We start from the raw sequence: 17443 nt of genomic DNA on the forward strand, positions 1-17443 counted from the left end.
TAGCCCTGTGACCTAGATAATACTAATATTTTTCAAATGAGAAATCAGAGGCATACAGAACTTAAGTAACTTACCTAAGATCACAGAGCCAGGATTCCAACTGCTACAATCAGTTTGCAGAATCAGTGCTTTTGACTGTTGTGCCATCCATGCTGCCTCTACAAAACATGGTGTGGTGGAAGAGCATGGCCTTAGAGCCATGAAGGCCTCGGTGGGTCAGGCTCCTGGTCCCTCTCTTTCCTGGCTGTGTGGCTTTGGGCAAGTCCCTTAACCTCTCTGGATTTTAGTTTCTACAGGTGTAATAATGGGCCATTGTGGTGGAGAGTGGAATAGTATATTATAAAACCTCAGCATAAACATCAGACATATGGCAGGTACTCTTTGACAGGTAGCCATTATTACTGTTGTTATTGTTATATTAGGATGATGCAAACATGTAATATATTACTATCATGTGGGCCCCGAAGTGGGGTTTTATGTTATCCTGTGGGAGCAGGAATTTTTGGTAAAGGCAGAGAAAAGGTCTGTTTGGTTCTTTTTGAATGATTGGAACTCTTTCTGCTTAAGTACTTTTTGGGGCTCCATAATGAAGGACCAGTGAACTGCTGCCTCCCAGATTATTATTAAAGTAATAACTGTTCCAGTGTGCAATTTAAAAGTTAAACTTTATTTTTCTTATTTTTTTAAAATTATCAATACATTGAAGGAATTTGGAAAATACAGAAAATACACGCCAGAAAATATCAGAATAACACCAAATATTCAGCCAGTATTACAGTCTTTCAGGAGTCTTTCCTCTCCCCTCCCGTCCCCTCCTCCCCTCCCGACGCCTCCCCTCCCCCTTCCTGTTCTCTCTTGTCTTCTCCTTCTTCTCTTTCTTTCTCTTTAATCACTTATTTATTTTATACTTAACAGTACAATGAGAGTAATTTCCCACATCATTGAATATTCTTGATTGACGCTGGAGAGGCCAGGAGCACAGACTCCGGAGCTGAATGATGTTTGAATTCCTGATGTGCTCTGTATTAGTTGTGTGACCTTGACCACATTATGTAATGTGTCTCTGCTCTAGCATCTGCCCCAGTAACTCTCTTTCCTCAACTGTAAAATGGGATAATAATAGTTAATACCTACCTTCTAGGGTAGTTTTGGTGATCAAATGGCTTAAGACATGTAAAGTGCTTAGAATAATGTTTATCACAAAGTAAGTCCTCAGTTGGTAGCTGCTGCTGTTATTATCATCATTAGTGTTATGTTATTCTACAATGTCATTATTATTGGTAACAGAGTATTCCATAGTATATATATATATATATATCACAATTTATTGAAGTGGTTTTCTTTGGTTGATATTCAGGTTGTTTCATTTTTTTTTTCTATTTTACAAGCTATATAACAGTAAATGCTTTTATTCCTAAACTTTTTTTGGGGTGGGGGGGGATTTTTAAAGATTTTTTTTTAAGGAATATTTCTAGGAATAGGTAGCATTGTATGGTCCAAGTATGAATTTTCAGTACTGATTACATATTGCCAAATTTCTCTTTGGAATGATTGTTCCAATTTGTATTTCCATTGGTGGTATATGAAAGTCTATTTCTTTGCACCTTTGCCTTCTTTGGTTATTATCATTAACATACATACCTTTGCCATTTAAATAGGCTAAAAGTGTAATCTTATTGCTGTTTTAGTTTAATTCTTCTTACCCCAATATTTTTATTTATGAGTCAGACTTACAAATAAAACTTTAAAAAGTAAAGAAATATGTCACTGAATTTCTGCAAGGAAAAGTGAGAATAATGACCTCTGCTCTGTCTTCTTGCTGGTTTGTGTGTTCACACAGCACCGGCACATAGTGTGGCAGCTTCTCCTGTGAGCCCTTTGCTGTCAGTAGTCGATCAGAGGGTGAGTTGTGCTGATTAATTTAACTGCAGATAAACATGATCTTTGAAGAGGCACTGCCATGCCACTGAATAAAACCAGCAACTGCCCAATGGTCCAGTTGTATTTTCTCACTTAGAAGTGTGCAGTAGAATTTCCAAACAATTGTTTGTTTTAGCACCCAGAGCTTGTAGATCTGTTTTCTCTCACAGACCACTCAGCCCTGCATCATATACATTTAGGGTGGTGCTTCTCTGAAAATGAACGTTGTTACTTGGACTGTTTTGGTGAATTGTCTTGGGGCAGTTTCAGGGCTGGCCTGGGATAGATAAACTGTGAGGTCAGCACTGTTTTTGGCACCAGCCCTCGATCAGCTTTGTCTGCAACCCTCTTCTTTCGCTTGTACCCTTTAATTGTAAGAATACAGTGTTTTCCTCATGTCCTAGGCTTCTTGCTGCCACACTTTACCTGGGATTTTACCTTTATTCTGGTCCTTTCCTGCTTTTTCCTTGCTCCAGTGAAAAAGGGAGTATCCTGTGTATGCCCCTTTCCCTTAGGATTCTGGTGTGTTTCTCTTAGGCTGTCTCTAATTGATCTGGTAAACTACTGAGGCATAGTATGTACTTACTGTAATAACCCTTCCTGGCAGCATATTTAATTTTAACTGTGACTTCTGAAAAAAAATCTTAAGCCAAAGAAGTGAATGTAATATTTGGAATTTTATCTATGGCAGAACAGTAGGTGCTATATTTTTGAGAAGTTTACCCCTTGAACCTTGAAGATAAATTTTTTAATGGATGCACAGTTATTCACAGGCATCTTCTTTCCTCCGTTTTCTCCCTTCTGCCTGTGCAGCATCTGCGCCCTTGTTTTTCTGACTTGCTTCTCACTCTGAGGGCGTTTGGAGATGGTTGCCTACTTGTGTGTCTGTAACAGCTGAGCTAACTGTGCTCTGTCCATCCCAGGGACAGGGGTCAGACTCCAGATGCAGGAAGGGTCCTGGATAGTTCACAGTGTGTGTTCAAACATTATAACTTTTGAATCATTTCAGTCAACATCTTTAGTTTATGTTTCAATTTTGGATCTTATTAAGAGAGGGTACAGGGCTTTTATTTATCAAAATGGTCCTAAGGCTTAAAAACGTAAAATTCTCATATTTAAAACTGTGACTTTAATTGATATTTTTTTGAGGTTATGGAAATACTTTTACTTTTTAATTTAGAGTTTTCTCCAAATTGGGGCATGGCATTCCTAGAAGAGGATATGCTATATTTGATCTGAGCTAAATTTTATAATTTATTTGAAAATACACTTTGCCTTTCACTACTAATCCCTTTGCCCCCAGATTAAATACCCAGGAGCTGATATGGATATCACTGTATCTGCTCCAACCTTCTGCCGTCACATCAGCCCAGAGGAGTTTGAATCCCCGAGAGCGCAGGGCCCTCAGGAGCCTCTGGCTGCCTTGCTGGAGGAGGTCATAGCAGATGCCAAACTCTCCAGCAAAGGCAAGAAGAAAAGACTGAAGCAGGTAAATAAGATAAGTCCTTTCTGTTTCACCCCACTGTTCTTAAATTGCTTTTTCTTTTTCTTCTTTATTTTATTAGGCTTCATGTGAATCTCATCTTCTGAGACATAGCAGTTTGAAAGTATGTTACTCAGTTCATAGAGTCCACAGGTTTCAGTGATTTACACAGATGTGGGCAGTGTCCTACATCTTTATTCTCCAATGTAGAACCTTTACCATGACTGAACTCTTCATTTATGGAGCTGTTCTCTAATACTTGTCCTTTGTTTTGATACATGGTGTGATGTGAGTTAATGAGGAAATTACTTTAAATTCAGCGAAGCTATCAAATTAGAACAGATTTCTTTAGATTTTTTTTTTGAAAGGCAAATCAGACAATTCGCAAATATAAAATGTCTAGAATTTAAAAGACTTAGGGTTTAGATAGCCAGTATCAAATTAGTTTCTTGTCTCAGGCATCACTTACAGTTTTTTCTTTTGCTTTGTTCTTTTTTTTAAAATTAAGGTGTCATTGATATACAATCTTATGAAGGTTTCACATGAGCAACATTGTAGTTACTACATTTACCCACATTATCAAGTCACCCCTATACCTTATTGAAGTCACTGTCCATCAGCGAAGTAAGATGCTATAGAGTCATTACTTGTTTTCTCTGTGCTATACTACCTTCTCCATGACCCTCCTACATTATGTGTGTTGATCTTAATACCCCTTAATACCCTTATCCCTCCCTCCCACCTGTCCTCCCCATCCTCTTCCACTTTGATAACTGCTAGGCCCTTCTTGGGGTCTGTGAGTCTGCTGCTATTTTGTTCCTTCAGTTTTGCTTCATTGTTATACTCCACAAATGAGGAAAATCATATGGTACTTGTCTTCTCTGCCTGACTTATTTCACTGAGCATAATACCATCTAGCTCCATCCATGTTGTTGCAAATGGTAGGATTTATTTTCTTCTTATGGCTGAATAATATTCAATTGTGTATGTGCACCACATCTTCTTTATGCATTCATCTACTGATGGACACTTAGGTTGCTTCCATATCTTGGTTATTGTAAATAGTGCTCTGATAAACATAGGGGTGCATATGTCTTTTTGGATCTGTGATCTTGTTTTCTTGGAGTAAATTCCTAGGAGTGGAATTCCTGGATCAAACGGTATTTCTATTTTTAGTTTTTTGAGGAACCTCCATATTGTTTTCCACAATGGTTGATCTAATTTACATTCCCACCAACAGTGTAAGACGGCCCCTTTCTCCACATCCTAGCCAGCATTTCTTGTTCCTTGTCTTTTTGATGTTGGCCATCCTAACTGGTTTGAGGAGGTATCCCATTGTGGTTTTAATTTGCATTTCCCTGGTGATTAGCAACGTGGAACATCTTTTCATGTGCCTGTTGGCCATCTGAATTTCTTCTTTGGAGAAGTGTCTGTTCATATCCTCTGCCCATTTTCTTAATTGGGATATTTGCTTTTTGGGTGTTGAGGTGTGTAAGTTCTTTATATATTTTAGATGTTAACCCCTTATTGGATATGTCATTAATAAATATATTCTCCCATTCTGTAGGATGTCTTTTTATTCTGCTGATGGTATCCTTTGCTGTACAGAAGCTTTTTAGCATGATGTAGACCCATTTGTTCATTTTTGCTTTTGTTTCCTTTGTCCAAGGAGATGTGTTCAAGAAAAAGTCACTCATGTTTATATTCAAGAGATTTTTGCCTATATTTTCTTCTAAGAGTTTTATGGTTTCATGACTTAGATTCAGGTCTTTGATCCATTTTGAGTTTACTTTTGTTTATGGAGTTAGGCAGTAATCCAATTATATTCTCTTGCATGCAACTGTCCAGTTTTGCCAACACCAGCTGTTGAAGAGGCTGTCATTTCCCCATTGTATATCCATGACTCTTTTCTCATATATTAATTGACCATATATGTTTGGGTTGATATCTGGGCTCTCTATTCTGTTCCACTGGTGTATGGGTCTGTTCTTGTGCCAGTACCAAATTGTCTTGATTACTGTGGCTTTGTAATAGAGCTTGAAATTGGGGAGCGTAATCCCCCCAGCTTTATTTTATTCTTCCTTCTCAGGATTGCTTTGGCTATTTGGGGTCTTTTGTGGTTCCATATGAATTTTAGAACTATTTGTTCCAGTTTGTTGAAGAATGCTGTTGATATTTTGATAGGGATTGCATTGAATCTGTAGATTGCTTTAGGCAGGATGGCCATTTTGACAATATTAATTCTTCTTATCCATGAGCACGGGATGTATTTCCATTTATTGGTGTCTTCTTTAATTTCTCTCACAAGTGTCTTGTAGTTTTCAGGGTATAGGGTTTTCATCTCCTTGGTTAGGTTTACTCCCAGGTATTTTATTCTTTTTGATGCAGTTGTAGAATGGAGTTGTTTTCCTGATTTATCTTTCTGCTAGTTCATCGTTAGTGTATAGGAATGCAAAAGATTTCTGTGTATTGATTTTGTATCCTGCAACTTTGCTGAATTGAGTTATTAGTTCTAGTAGTTTTGGAGTGGATTCTTTAGGGTTTTTTCTGTACAGTATCATGTCATCTGCAAACAGTGACAGTTTTAACTTCTTCTTTACCAATCTGGATGCCTTTTATTTCTTTGTGTTGTCTGATTGCTTGGCTAAGATCTCCAGTACTATGTTGAATAAAAATGGGGAGAGTGGGCATCCTTTTCTTGTTCCCAATCATAGATGAAAGGCTTACAGCTTTTCGCTCTTAAATATGATGTTGGCTGTGGGTTTGTCATATATGGATTTTGTTATGTTGATGTACTTGCCCCCTATAGCCATTTTTCTTAGAGTCTTTATCATGAATGGATTGTGAATTTTGTCAAATGTTTTTTCGGCATGTATTGAGATGATCATGTGGTTTTCTTCCTTCTTTTTGTTGATGTGTATGATGTTGATGGATTTTTGAATATTGTCCCATCCTTGGAATAAATCCCACTTGATCATAGTGTATGATCTTTTTGAATTCAGTTTCCTACTATTTTCTTGAGTATTTTTGCATCTATGTTCATCAGGGATATTGGTCTGTAATTTTTTTCTGCGGTGTCTTTGTGTGGTTTGGTATTAGAGTGATGCTGGCTTCATAGAATGAGTTTGTAAGTATTCCCTCCTCTTCTACTTTTTAGAAAACTATAAGGAATGGTGGGTATTAGGTCTTCTTTAAATGTTTGATAAAATTCAGCAGTGAAGCCATCTGGTATGAGGATTTTGTTCTTTGGTAGTTTTTTTGATTACCAGTTAAATTTCATTCCTGATAATTGGACTGTATAGATTTTCTGTTTCTTCCTATGTCAGTCTTGGAAGGTTGTATTTTACTGGAAAGTTATCCATTACCTCTAGGTTATCCAGTTTGTTAGCATATAATGTTTCATAGTATTCTGTAATAATTCTTTGTATTTCTGTGGTGTCTGTAGTAATTTTTCCTTTCTCATTTCTGATTCTGTTTATGTGTGTAGACTCTCTTTTTTTCTTGATAAGTCTGGCTAGGGGTTTATATCCTTTGTTTATTTTCTCAAAGAACCAACTGCTGCTTTCATTGATTCTTTCTATTGTTTTATTCTTCTCAGTTTTATTTATTTCTTCTCTGATCTTAATTGTGTCCCTCCTTCTACTGACTTTGGGCCTCGTTTGTTCTTCTTTGTCTAGTCATTAATTGTGAGTTTAGACTGTTCATTTGGATTTTTCTTCTTTCTTGAGATAATCCTGTATTGCTACATACATTCCTTTTAGAGCTGCCTTCACTGCATCTCAGAGAAGTTGGGGTGTTGAACTGCTGTTTTCATTTGTCTCCATATATTGCTTGATCTCTGTTTTTATTTGGTCATTGATCCATTGATTGTTTAGGAACATATTGTTAAGCCTCCATGTGTTTGTAGGCTTTTTTGTGTTTTTTGCACAATTTACTTGTAGTTTCATACCTTTGTGGTCTGAAAAGTTGGTTGGTACAATTGCAATCCTTCTGAATATGCTGAGGCTCTTTTTGAGGCCTAATATGTGATCTATTCCAGAAAATTTTCCATATGCACTTGAGAAGAATGTGTATCCTGATGCTTTTTTGGTGGAGTGTTCTGTACATGTCTGTTAGGTCCATCTGTTCTAATGTGTTGTTCAGTGCCTCTGTTTCCTTACATATTTTCTGTCTGGTTGATCTTTTCTTTGGAGTGAGTGGAGTGTGTTGAAGTCTAGAATGAATGCATTGCATTCCATTTCCCCCTTTAATTCTGTTAGCATTTGCTTCACATATTTGGGTACTCCTATGTTGGGTACATAGATATTTATAATGGTTATATCCTCTTGTTGGACTGACCCATTCTCATTATGTAATGTCCTTCTTTGTCTCTTGTTACTTTCTTTGTTTTGAAGTCTATTTTGTCTGATACAAGTACTGAAACACCTGCTTTTTTCTCCCTATCGTTTGCATAAAATATCTTTTTCCATCCCTTCACTTTTAGTCTGTGTGTCTTTGGTTTTGAAGTGAGCCTCTCGTATGCAGCATATAGATAGGTCTTGTTTTTTTTATCCATTCTGTAACTCTATGTCTTTTGATTGGTGCATTCAGTCCATTTACATTTAGGGTAATTATCAATAGATATGTACTTATTGGCATTGCAGGCTTTAGATTCCTGGTTACCAAAGGTTCAAGGGCAGCTTCTTTACTATCTAAGAGTGTAACTTAACTCACTTATCACGCTATTTCAAGCACAATCCAAAGGTTCTTTTTTATTTTTTTCATCTTCATTTTTCTTCTTCTTCCACTCTTTATATGTTCGGTGTCATATTCTGTACTCTTTGTGTATCCCTTGACTGACTTTTTGGGTAGCTGATTTAATTTTACATTTGTTTAGTAATTAATTGGTCTAATTCCTTTACTGTGATTTCATTTTCTCTGGTGACAGCTCTTTAGCCTTAGGAGCACTGCCATCTAGAGCAGTCCCTGTAAAATTCACTGTAGTGATATTTTGTGGGAGGTAAATTCTCTCACCTTTTGCTTCTCTGGGAATTGTTTAATTCCTGTTTTAAATTTAAATGATAATCTTGCCAGGTAGAGTATTCTTGGTTTGAGGCCTTTCTATTTTATTGCATTAAATATATCATGCCACTCCTTCCTGGCCTGTGAGGTTTCTGTTGAGAAGTCTGATGATATCCTGATGGGTTTTCCTTTCTATGTGATCTTTGTTCTCTCTCTAGTTGTGTTGAATACTCTTTCCTTGTCCTTGATCTTTGCCATTTTAATTATTATATGTCTTCATGTTGTCTTCCTTGGGTCCCTTGTTTTGGGAGATCTGTGCACTTCCATGGCCTGAGAGACTATTTCCTTCCCAACATTGGGGAAGTTTTCAACAATTATTTGCTGAGAAAGACTTCCTATCCCTTTTTCTCTCTCTTCCTCTTCTGGTACCCCTGTAATGTGAATATTGTTTTGTTTGGATTGGTCACAGAGTTGTCTTATTATTCTTTCATTCCTAGACATCCTTTTTCTCTCTGTGCCTCAGCTTCTTTGAACTCCTGTTCTCTGGTTTCTATTCCATTTATCATCTCTACCTCTTCTAATCTGCTTTTAAACTCTGTTATTTTTAAATTTCTGTCTCTTTCTTGAAGTCATCACTGAGATCTTGAATATTTTTCTGAAGCTCTATGAGCATGTTTATTATTTTTATTTTCAAATCTTTTTCAAGAAGATTATTGATTTCAGTATCACTGAGCCCTCTTTCTATTATTTGAGGGATTTTGGATTCAACAAAGTTATTTTGCCTTTTCATTTTCCTACTGAATATTCTGGAATAATAACTTTGTGTAGGCAGTGCCCTCTAGTGCCCAGAAGCTCTACTCTGGTGCTTCCATGCCCCTGGAGCGATGGTGGGGTCTCAGGCAAGTGCTGATGCCTGCCTGTAGGAAAGAGCTCTTTCCTGCTTCCTGGCCACAGTGCCTGCCTCCACTGCTAGGGCCAGTGGGCTGAGCACATGTGGGCAGCCTCTGCATTATGTCCCTGTAGCTGCCCTAGGCTGGGCTGCTCTCTGGCTGTCCTGGTGTGATGGCAGGGGTAGCATGTTTGTGAGCCTATTCTGGCTGGGAGGAAGGAGCGGCAGGCTGTGTATTGTGGTGTGGGACCTTGGGACTGTGTTGCCAGCCAGGGGGATGGAATGCATTAATCTCCTGAAAGTTCCCAACCTGCTGGGCTGAGTGTGCCTGTATGATTTTGTCCACCTGTCCTTTCTCCTAAGCAGCAAGCTCTGTGTAATCCTTGCCCCTTTAGCAGCCCCCTCACTCTTGGGAAGTCTTTCAAATCACCCACTTATCTTTTGTCACAGAGTGGCTGGTTGTGGGTACCTGTTCTCCATAAGCAGCTAGAATTTCAGTCTCTCTGGGTATTCTGCCTGTCTTTGCTTTCCAACCCCTCTAATCTCCAGAGCATCATGCAATTTGGGTTTGTGCTCCCAAAGTAGATCTCTGGGTTGGGTATTTAGCAGTCCTGGGCTTCTACTTCCTCCCTTCTCCATTTCTTTTCCTCCTGCCTGTGAGCTGGAGTGGCGGGGCGGGGGCTTGGGTGCTGCTGGATCGTGGCTTTGCTACTTTACCCTTTTCCATGGGGTCTTCTCTTTTCCCCAGATGTAGGCGGTCTGTCGCAGTCTTCTTTCTGGTTCAGTATTAGTTGTATTTGCTGTTTTTCATGTTATATGTGGTATTTGGGGGAGATTTCTGCCTCACTTCTTCTCATGCTGCTGCCATCTTTATCTGACTGACTTAAAGTTTTTAAGTTCCTGTTAGGCAACATTGCTTAGGGTTTCAGGAAATAGTTTTCAGCTCAAAGTAGGTTTACTTTGACCATTCTTAAAGCATTGATCCAAGATTAAGTGAGTGGTTTTTATTTTTAAAGATTGAATCCTGTATAGCTTGATTTCTTATCACAACATATATGTAGGATTATACATAGAGCACCAGAGTTCTAGAGTCCCAAATACATTTTTCTCTGTAATTTAGTAGAAGAGGACACTGGTGAGGACTAGAGGGACAACATATTGCCTCTCTTTAAGCTTTTCATAAAGTAATATATCTGAGACTGTTTTCTCTTCCATTTGGGCACAAGCAGGTGGGGCTGCATTGGAGAAGCGGAGAGATAGTGAAATGTAGTTGGGCCAAAAATTTCTTTAACTGTATAAAACAAAAGTTATTTTCAAGTCATACCTGTGAATATTTTTAAAGTGAGGTTTATTTATAGTTTGCATTAGGGGAAATTTTAAGAAATAAGATTAAAATGAGAAGTTTACTTAAAGATTGAATTAAAGATGAATTAGATTTATTGAAAGTAGAATAAATGATTTAATAAATAGATTTGTGTTGAATTTGCTTGTGATCTGTTTGTATTTGTTCTGTTTCTTGATTAAAGCAATAAACATTAAAAGAAAAAAGCAACAGGGAAGTATGGGATCAGAATCTTAAAATTAGATTGCTCCGTTTTATTGGTTCTTACCTATTTGACTCACTTGGATTTTTCATTTTTTTCTTTTTAGTTTCAAAAGTCCTATCCTGAAATCTATCAAGAACGATTTCCTACACCAGAAAGTGAAGCACTTCTGTTTCCAGAAAAACCTAAACCGAAACCACAGCTGCTAATGTGGGCACTAAAAAACCCTTTCCAACCATTTCAAAGAACTAGAAGTTTTCGGATGTAATACTTCTGTAGCTGTTCAAGATTTCTGTTTCTGTCTTGAGCAAATGGGTGGTTAGAGAACGACTGTGGTGGTAGAAGAAAGAAGAGCAGAAATATAAACTACTGAAATAATAAAGATTATCTCACCTCAGAAATTGTTGAGCCATTGTCAGTATTTTCATAAACCTCAATGCTATTTTTAAAGTGTACAAATCAGTTAAAAATTGTGAGACAAATATATAATAGTAATGTTAACGTGTTTGTAATTGTTACAAAATTTAAGGAAATTTTCATTTCTTAATTTGTTGTTTTTCATAGTGTTTGCAAAATAATTGTGTGCGCATCCTACTTATTAATGTTGTTGTTAGAACCAAGTCTCAAGAATAGTATATATACTTGACAAGACAGACACTGGGTACTGTTACTGTGATGTTATTAATAGCCAATTGTGATTTCTCCTGTGGAAGTTCTAGTTTTCACTGTTGCACAAAGATTCTTTATGTCCTATATTATGAAGACTGTATCTTCTATTGCAGATTTGTTGACAGAGTTTATGAAAGCTGGTTCTTTTATAACATGTACTTGCTGGGGTTTGCCGTAAGTGGAGTAGATTTTCAACTGCATATAGTGGTATAATTCCAGTCTTGGCTCAAGATGGAAAATTGAACTGGATAAATTCTTTCAGTCCCTTTAGACCTGTGATTTTAAGTCAGATCTTTATTGTTTTATATAACACATGAATGGGTTAAGTAAAATAAGATTACTTCCTTTATAATTTTATTTTCCTCAGCTTCCTTATCCTAATGAAAGTAAGTGGAATGTCAATAAATGCTGTCTTTTTTACTGTACATGGATTCTTTTTTGGCCTTTATTCAGGTCTGAGAGCATCCTCAAATGTGAAAAATCTTTGCTTTGGCCAATGTTCTCACATCAATCACTTATTTCTGTGATAAAATAAGAAGTGAGATTTGGGCTTTTATACTAGCCTTCAGGAGGATGTTTTGTTCATTTCTTTTGCTTCGCTTTGCCCTTTTGCAAATAGTGGTACACTTAGATTATGGATTGTCTGGAAGGTTTTTGAAAGCAATCACCTAAAAAGGTAAAAGTAACACTCACTAATCAGCTTGCTCTGCTCTTTGGAGTGAGCTTTCTTTGCACTTGAGATCTGCCCCTGTTCTCTTCCAGCAGAATGCCTCCTACAACTGACTCAGATTTTGCTTACTTAAAAATGGATAAAAGTATTCCTGTTGGTTTGGGTACCACCTTATCTTCCAAATATTTGAAATAATGGGAGATTTTTAATGTTCAAGTATTTCTCCTCAGACTTTGGAATTCTGTTTAGAGCAAAGAATTAAGTCTACTTTCTGCTCTTTTTGTGCTCCAAGGTAGGGTTTACTTTCCAGAATCTCTTTGGAAATGTATATTGCTGTTTCCTTCCTTCCTTCCTTCCTTCCTTCCTTCCTTCCTTCCTTCCTTCCTTCCTTCCTTCCTTCCTTCCTTCCTTCCTTCCTTCCTTCCTTCCTTCCTTCCTTCCTTCCTTCCTTCCTTCCTTCCTTCCTTCCTTCCTTCCTTCCTTCCTTCCTTCCTTCCTTCCTTCCTTCCTTCCTTCCTTCCTTCCTTCCTTCCTTCCTTCCTTCCTTCCTTCCTTCCTTCCTTCCTTCCTTCCTTCCTTCCTTCCTTCCTTCCTTCCTTCCTTCCTTCCTTCCTTCCTTCCTTCCTTCCTTCCTTCCTTCCTTCCTTCCTTCCTTCCTTCCTTCCTTCCTTCCTTCCTTCCTTCCTTCCTTCCTTCCTTCCTTCCTTCCTTCCTTCCTTCCTTCCTTCCTTCCTTCCTTCCTTCCTTCCTTCCTTCCTTCCTTCCTTCCTTCCTTCCTTCCTTCCTTCCTTCCTTCCTTCCTTCCTCCCTTCCTTCCTTCCTTCCTTCCTCCCTTCCTTCCTCCCTCCCTCCCTCCCTCCCTCCCTCCCTCCCTCCCTCCCTCCCTCCCTCCCTCCCTCCCTCCCTCCCTCCCTCCCTCCCTCCCTCCCTCCCTCCCTCCCTCCCTCCCTCCCTCCCTCCCTCCCTCCCTCCCTCCCTCCCTCCCTCCCTCCCTCCCTCCCTCCCTCCCTCTTTCTTTCAGATGACCTTTTTAAAAAGTGTAACATACTTACAGATAAATTATAAAACAACCACCATTTCAGTGTGAAGTTGATGACTGCATAGTAACAATTTTTCAAAGTGGTTGCACCAATTAGCATTCCCATCAGCAGTTTAAGAATTCCTTTGGCTTAACATCCTCATCAAAACTTGCTATTGTCAGAGTTAGAATTTTTGCCAATGTATAATGATATCTCATTATTACTACAGCTGAAGTTTTTCCATTTTTATTTTTAATTTTTCTACTTTTATTCATATTTTAACATCTGCTTGTCAAGCTACACATACATACAAACACACATCGCTGTTAAGATTCTGTTTTAGACTGTATTAAATCCATAAATCAATTTGGACAGAATTGCTATCTTTACAATATTAGGTCTTTCAGTTCAATAAATAGTTTATCCCCCTCCATTTATTTAGAATAAAAGAAAAATGTTTAACTTTCTCTTCAGAAGTTTGCAAATCTTTTATTTTTTATTTTTTGTTCTTAGGTATTTGGTACTTAAAAAAAAGTTAATGCCCAAAATCTCAAATATACTCACTCTAAAGTACAGATAATAGTACCCTAATTTCAACAGTTACTATTAAACTGATAAATACCTTGATGTTTGATCCTATTGTAAATCAGGTTATTTTGAAATGTCTATTTTCTGTTTTTACTTATATAGAGCATAAAACTGGTTTCTGTGCCCAACAGCCTTGCTAGACTTTCTATTGATTCTAAGCCTCTGGTGTGGTTCTTTTGGATTTCCTGCATTCACCACATAAGCAAACTGACAGTTTTCGTTTTACAGTTCTGTGCTTGACAACATCTGAAATGTCCCCAGTGAACCTGCCTTTGCTGTTTATGCCTTGTGTAACTCTCTTGGAGTGTGGGTTGGATGTAGACACAGAGATGGAATGTGGCAAAAGTGGTGGGATATCACTTGGGGGTAGATTATGAAAAGACCCTGGCTTCCATCCTCTTGCCCCCTCTCTTGGTCTCTCCTTGCCCTGCTCTGAGCAAAGCCAGCCGCCCTGCTGTGAACGGCCCTATGGAGAGGCCCACCAGGCAAGGAACCGACGTCTCTGCTGAATTGCCAGTGAGGACAGGAGACCTGCCAACAGCTGTATGAGTGACCTTGAAAGTGGATATTCTGAGGCCGGCCAACAGCCATGTGAGTAATCTTGGAAGTGGATTTTCCCCTTAGTCGACCTTAAGTTGAAGGTAGCCTTAGCTGACACCTTGACTGCAGCCTGGGGGAGACCCTGAGCCAGAGGACTCAGCAAAGCTGTGCCTGGATTCCAGACTAACAGAAACTCCGAGAGAAAAAAATTGGTTGTTTTAAGCCACTTAATTCTGGAGTAAGTTGTTAGGAAGCAATAGATACAAGCCACTTTCTATTCCCTCCTTCCTTCCTTCCTCCTCCTTCCCTCCATTTTTTTTTATCATTATGAAAGTCATTTCAGTAAAGCATTTGTTTGCAATTTTTTCCATATTCTTGTATTTTAGATGTATCCCTTGTAAATAGCATATACTTGGATTATTTTTTTTTAAGAAACCAATTTGACAATCCTGATTTTTAACTATAACAAATTGTATTAATTATATTTGGTTATAAATCTTTATTGGTGCTTTTTAACTTTTTGTCTCCACCTTCTTGCATTTATTTGCATTTTTTCTACTGGTCTGAATGTTAAACATTCGATTTCTAATTCTGTTGGATCTCTAGAAATTACATCTTGCATCTTAATTTATCAAAGTTTAAAGTTAGTACCGTTTACCTTCGTCTAGACTATTCAGAGACCTTAAAGCACTAAGAATAACCTCCCAAATTAGATATTGTTGTAATGTATTTTATCATATTTAAGTCTCATATTGTTATATACAGTCCTTGCTTATGACTTACTCATGTATGTTACCACTTTTTTCCTTCTTAAAGTACATTCTTTAGAATTTACCTATAATAAGGGTTTGCTGGGTTTTGCTTTCTTAATAGCTTTATCGAGATATAATTCACATACCATACAACTAACCCATTTAAAGTACATAATTCAATTGTTTCTGGTATATTTAAAAAGATGTGGTAAAATATATGTAACATAAATTTTACTATTTATTCATTTTTAAGGGTACAATTCAGTGTAAAAATGACCTCATTCTTTAAAGATATTTCTGCTGCATACAGAAGTCTAGGTTGATAGTTATTTTATTTTTGTACATTGGAGTTATCGTTCATATGTTGGCTGGCTTCCCGTGTTACTGTTGAGACGTCACCTGGCACTCTGATTGTCATTCCTTTATAGATACTGTGTCTTCTTTCCACAAGCTGCTTTTTAAGATTTTTATCTTTGGTGGTTTGCAGTTTATCATGCTGCATCTACTTTATATGATGTACTTTAAAAAAATTATTCTGCTTGGGATTTGTGGGTCTTCTTAAATAAGGACTGAGGTCTTTCATCACTTTAGGTATTGCCTTTGTCTCTCCTCTGTTTTTGAATCTCTAAACATATTTTAGCTCTTCATTTTCTTCCACTTCTTCCATTTTAGCACTGCTCACTTCAGGTTTGTCTAGTCTCCTGTTAAATTCCTACACCTGCTAGTGTGGAATTTACATCCATTTTGCAGCTCAGAAATCTGAGACGCTGTAAGGTTGGCTAACTCCCCTCAGATTTCTCCACTTGAGAGTAATGTTACAGGCTGTAGCAACCAGCTCTGACTGCAGAGCCCAGGCCTCCTGACTAAGATGGCTTTCTTTTTTTCTGTCCCCATTAAGCAGTAGCTCCCATTCCCAGTCTCATCCACACCTGCCAACCCCATTCTGCTTTCTTTTGTTTTAAATTGAAGTATCATTGATATACAATCTTATATTAGTTTCAAGCATATTCAACAGTTACCAGTGCAACAACATGGATGGACCTAGAGGGTATTATGCTAAGATGTTTTATTGTCTCCCCATGAACTGTTTTATGGGTTTTTATGGACACTTTTTAGCTACTCAACATCTCACATGTTATTTTTCAGCCTATACTTTCTAAAACTTAAGATCTCAATTTCTTCTTGATTTGCAGTGTTTTCATATCCTAACCTACTTTGCTGAATTCAAATCAAGTTTCTTCTGGTCACTATCTACAAATAACTGCTGAAGATTTTTCATTGCGTTTGCCACAGATTCCCACAAAAAAATTCAGCAACAGTGATGAAAAAGTATTTCTTTGAAGCTCTATGGATGCAATCATGTATTTGCTTTATTTGCAGGTATGATGTTTAAGGTTCTTTAAAAAATTTTTATATGTAATTGCTTTTATTTTTAAGTATTGATGAGTAGAAACTGCCACAGGGACTGTCATTGCACTGAGAGACTATGATAAGGAATTTATCAAATTAGTGTTTTATACAGAAAATTTCAGAGCACTACAGCAAATTTTTAAGTTGAATGTGCCCTTATAGGAGCAGGGTATTGGAATTCAGCCATTCATCATTCTGACTTATCACACGTATTTGTAGTCCTGCATCCTTTAAGGAACTGCTACCAGAGGTCTAGCAAATGTAAGGCAGAGGTCATGACTTAGCATTTGTTTTCCAGGAGCTTGATTCTGATTCTCACATCTAGAAAACAGTTTCTATACATTTTTATAGGAAATATAACTTAAAATGAGTCAATATTTGTGAGCTGTTTTTGTACAAGGAAAGAAAGTGAAATATTCTTATGTTTGGGATGTCACAAAATCTTTTATCACAATTAAAAGAAGAATCAGTTAAAATGGCTCTTTACCATATGGGTATGGTTAAATTAAATTATATCTTCACTTTTAACCTCAAGAACAAAAATCTGCTAACATTAAAGGCCTGGAGTAAAGTAAGGGTGTCATTACCTATTAAAATCAGTAGTAAGAGGTAATTGAACTATATGTCTATCTGTTGCCTTAGTATCTGCCTAAATATGAAGTATTCACTTCAGAGTGAGATATTGGAAATCCTAATTTTATGGCATTTAGAACCAATCTTGCATTTCCTTGCTTAAGACAACATAACCTGCAAAAAAGTATGATACCTTGACATCTTTGTATATTGGGTCTCCCAGGTAAACAAATTACTATAAAAGATAAACTGTGATTATTAGGCTTTAAAGAAACTTTGGGTATCCAAGTGATTTGAAAATTGGTATCTGGTACCACATTAATAAACAGAGAATTTGCTTTGGTTATTTGTATCAACTTGGAAATGCATTTATTATCTAATTTTA

At 37.4% G+C, this 17443-nt stretch overlaps 1 protein-coding gene across 1 annotated transcript in view; it reads left to right on the top strand.

The window, feature by feature from the left end:
• Window positions 1-11931, top strand: part of DEPDC1B (DEP domain containing 1B) — a 90463-nt gene extending 78532 nt beyond the window's left edge. Inside the window, exons 10-11 of the mRNA XM_036901723.2 lie at window positions 3224-3409; window positions 10944-11931. Of these exons, the coding sequence (XP_036757618.2) occupies window positions 3224-3409; window positions 10944-11105 (348 nt within the window). The 3' untranslated portion in view covers window positions 11106-11931. The remainder of the gene's footprint in view (window positions 1-3223; window positions 3410-10943) is intronic.
• The last annotated feature ends 5512 nt before the right edge of the window (window positions 11932-17443 follow it).

The sequence above is a fragment of the Manis pentadactyla genome, chromosome 2 (assembly GCF_030020395.1).
Source record: "Manis pentadactyla isolate mManPen7 chromosome 2, mManPen7.hap1, whole genome shotgun sequence".
Classification (NCBI taxonomy): domain Eukaryota; kingdom Metazoa; phylum Chordata; class Mammalia; order Pholidota; family Manidae; genus Manis; species Manis pentadactyla.